This window comes from Zingiber officinale, unplaced genomic scaffold (genome assembly GCF_018446385.1).
Source record: "Zingiber officinale cultivar Zhangliang unplaced genomic scaffold, Zo_v1.1 ctg59, whole genome shotgun sequence".
In the NCBI taxonomy this organism is placed as follows: Eukaryota; Viridiplantae; Streptophyta; class Magnoliopsida; order Zingiberales; family Zingiberaceae; genus Zingiber; species Zingiber officinale.
In genome coordinates, this window is record NW_024589958.1 from 1 (window position 1) to 3462 (window position 3462).

The 3462-nt window shown below is 34.9% G+C and overlaps 1 protein-coding gene across 1 annotated transcript; it reads right to left on the reverse strand.

The window, feature by feature from the left end:
• Positions 1-107: 107 nt before the first annotated feature.
• LOC122037518 (protein DOUBLE-STRAND BREAK FORMATION-like) lies at positions 108-2067 on the reverse strand. Its single transcript, XM_042597026.1, has 3 exons — positions 1910-2067; positions 1621-1828; positions 108-837 (listed from the first exon to the last, which is right to left on the reverse strand). Exons 1-3 carry the CDS (start codon positions 1966-1968, stop codon positions 655-657), a joined length of 450 nt encoding a protein of 149 aa, XP_042452960.1. The 5' UTR covers positions 1969-2067; the 3' UTR covers positions 108-654.
• Between the last annotated feature and the right edge of the window lie 1395 nt (positions 2068-3462).

The following is a 3462-nucleotide window of genomic DNA, read 5'->3' on the forward strand; positions in this document are numbered from 1 at the left end:
CTTGAAATTCTATATTTTCGAACTGAAATTGAACTTGAATGTCCAAATGTTACTTGTTGGAGATTGAGGAGGCAGGATCTCCTGGTGGGGACGGTGAACCCAGGAAGGGATCGCAACAATTTGCAGCGGGATCGCGACCACGATCCGGTTGCAAATACGAGTGGCACATCCCCTGGACCATAAAAAAGTGGTCCAGGAGATCTGTGCTCGAGATTGAGCCAACAATGTTTTTATTGCACTGTTGTATTTGAGATATGACCAAAAGGTAAAGTTGTTGACATGTGACCAAAAGGTCATGAGTTCAAATCCTGGAAACAGCCTCTTGCAAAAAGCAGGGTAAGGTTGCGTACAATGGATCCTTCCCAGGGACCCTGCATGGTGGGAGCTTCGTGCACCGGGCTACCCTTTTTTGTTGTATTTGAGATATGACTCATAACACTGTAATTGAAAAGATTCACACATTGTACCATATAATTATATCTGTTTGTTAATCCAAAGAATTCTTGAGTAAGCTTATAATGTTTGTTTAGTTTAACTTTTTATAGCTGTGTTGGAATGTAATGAATCCAATAGATAAACACATGACATGAAAAGTTTTCTAAAGAACAACCATTCTATCAAAGAAAGAACAAATTAATCAAATAACAAACCAAGTTAATCACTGGTGGAAAGACACAAGCAAATTGCACTTACCTGTATGGCAATTGGATAAAATCCATTATCAAGTGAATCCTTAGCGAAAGTTAACCATTCATCACATGAAACTTCTAGACCTTGAACTTTAACACAATTTGATTCTCGCAAGATCAAGGCTTCATATTTTAGTGCTAAGCAACTCTACAAAAGAACATTGCTAATACATGTTACAAGCTACATAAATATGGCTAACCTTGGCAGATAAATCCCAAATAAGAATAAGAATCATTAATGTTCAGTTCAAATTCTTCAATCAGACATGAATAATTAAATAAATCAGACGACAAAATAATAATAAAAATATGTGTTGAATTTGTTCCATTGGATTTCTATCATCTACCCTGTGTAACTTATATAGCCTCCTCCTAACATGGGCATAGCTAATAGCTGCTTGTTGTGTAACAATTCTCCAATTCCTTTATGGCATTCACAGTTGAAGCTTCATAAACTGCTTATATTGATTGCATAATTTGATGATATAAATATCCCATCACAATTTTTTCTACCACATGTGCCCTAATATATTGCAATGAGACATCCGCAATCACAAGAAAGAGAAACAAAACCTCTCACTTAAGCTGTTATGGATATATTCTCCATGTGGACTAGGCTTGAGAAGGATGAATCAATCAACCAAATGGACTTAGCTAAAAGAAAGATTAATCAATCAACCACATAGACTTGGCTCACAAGGAATCAACCAATTAATTATAAATAAATCCTAATCATTTAATCATGATTGGATTTTTAGTTAACACTAGGTTACGTAAATTGGAGTAAGTTATTTTACTCGCTCTCAATGTAATTCTACAAATAGACAAGCAATGATAATGAAAAAGGGCAAAAACGAATAACCGAGAGGTATCTATGTTTTTCTCAATGCTTGATCAAACAAATAAAAAAAATAATAATAGGAAGGCTCACTTCACCATCGCCGATGAGAGCAAAAGCTCCAACGAAGAACTGAACGATCCTGAGCTTCTTCTCCACGGTCATGCCCGAGGCTCCTCCCATCACCGACGAGGCTTCGGATAGCAGAAGGCCCCGCAGAGCCGCTCTGCTCACGAGAAGAGATTCAACATCGCGCGCAACCAGAATCGACTCCAAAATACGGAGCGTTGTGCCGTCAAATCTAGCGGATGGATCAAGATCAAAAGGCGGCAGGGAAGGAGAGACACAGAGACGGAGATAGAGATGGTGCGCGATCTCGTACCTGCGTTGCTGGAGATGAGAGCGAAAAAGGGCGACGGCCTCGGAGATCGACCGAGACATTTGAACTCGCCGCGGCGACGGAGAAGAATAGCGGCGTCAATTTGCTGGCTCTGTTTTATAGGGCGACGAAGGAAACGCGCACATACCTTCGCTTGTTAAACACAGTGGCTAAGCTCGTTGTCTTCTTCTATGCAAAAATAAATAAATAAATAACTGGACAAAAGTTCGAAGAAAATTGTCTAACGTACAATAAAAAATATCATTGTTTATTTTATCGACATGCGAAGCTCATAATGAAAAACAAAAGCTCTTTACAAAATATTATTTTAGAGATTCTCTTAAAATGAGGGCATACTTTTGTTATCTTAAAAAGCTTCTCAAAGCAATCACAAAACTATCCTACTTATCCGGTCAAGGGACGGATTTACCACAAAACGTCAACAGATACTGCAGTTAATGTAGTGGATTTTGATTAACCTTACGCTGAAACCGCTTTCGCGGGGCGACTTAGGGCAGGGCCGGCTAGGTCCAGTGTAAAAAAAACAATAACAAGTGGGCCTCATCTTTTTAATCTAATTTTTAGCATCTTAAAAAATTATATGAAAAAAAAAGGTTCCACCGTAGGTGAGGTCATGCCCGGCTTAAGGTCTATAACTAGGGTCCAATAAAATTAAGGTCTCTTTGTTCATTATTTTAAGCCATTAATATTGCAATTGCCTAGAGCCCTAATAAAATTAGGTCATTATAATTATAAATCTTTGTTTATTATTTTAAACTATTAACGTTGCAATTGCATCACGCGGACATGAATAAAGAAAACAAATATTTTTTAAAAAATAAGTAGAAAATAGAAGAGTTAATATTCCAAATTCCAAATGAACAAATTTAAAATTAAAAAGGATCTTTTTTTAGTTCTTGAAAAATAAGGGGTGAAAAATTAATAAAAAAAAATTTCTGATTCTTATTTTATTATAAGATTATAAGATGATCCACATATGTTCGGTAAAAAGACATACCATAGTGCTTCCTTATTTACATAATTACATTTTCCATTGGGGCCATTATGATTACAAATATTTATTTATTATTTTTATAAAATATTTAATTGTCAATCCATTCACGTTGCATGCAGATTGCATACATGGAATGCTGCTTCGATTGCTGCCCCATTTACACCTTTTACCTATATTTTTAATGATTACAATTTAATTACACATTTATTTTTTTCCACCATATTTTGTAATTAGATTACACTCATTTATAGGACCAATTACCTTATCCAACGAATGTCAAGTTCATATGTTCTTGATTTCCACTGTATGATTTTGCCCTATTCTTCTTATCTTGAGAGAGAAGATTTCTATCTTTGGAGGGTGAAGATTTAAGGATATCTATCCATTGAAACTATACAACATAAATCAAATTTTATTGTTCATTAAATTTTAAACAATTTTATTTTGATAATAGTAAGGATTTATATTTTATTATTATTATTATTATTATTTGAATATAAATATGTATCTAAAAAATATGATTCTATATATACAAACAGTA

What these genes read in the sequence shown, in the direction of transcription:
- LOC122037518 (XM_042597026.1), bottom strand. Translation starts at nt 1,968, where the DNA reads ATGTCTCGGTCGATCTCCGAGGCCGTCGCCCTTTTTCGCTCTCATCTC. An exon ending in TCTCATCTCCAGCAACGCAG is followed by an intron (nt 1,829 to 1,909) that starts GTACGAGATCGC and finishes TCCATCCGCTAG; the next exon opens with ATTTGACGGCACAACGCTCC. An exon ending in CTCTCATCGGCGATGGTGAA is followed by an intron (nt 838 to 1,620) that starts GTGAGCCTTCCT and finishes GTTCTTTTGTAG; the next exon opens with AGTTGCTTAGCACTAAAATA.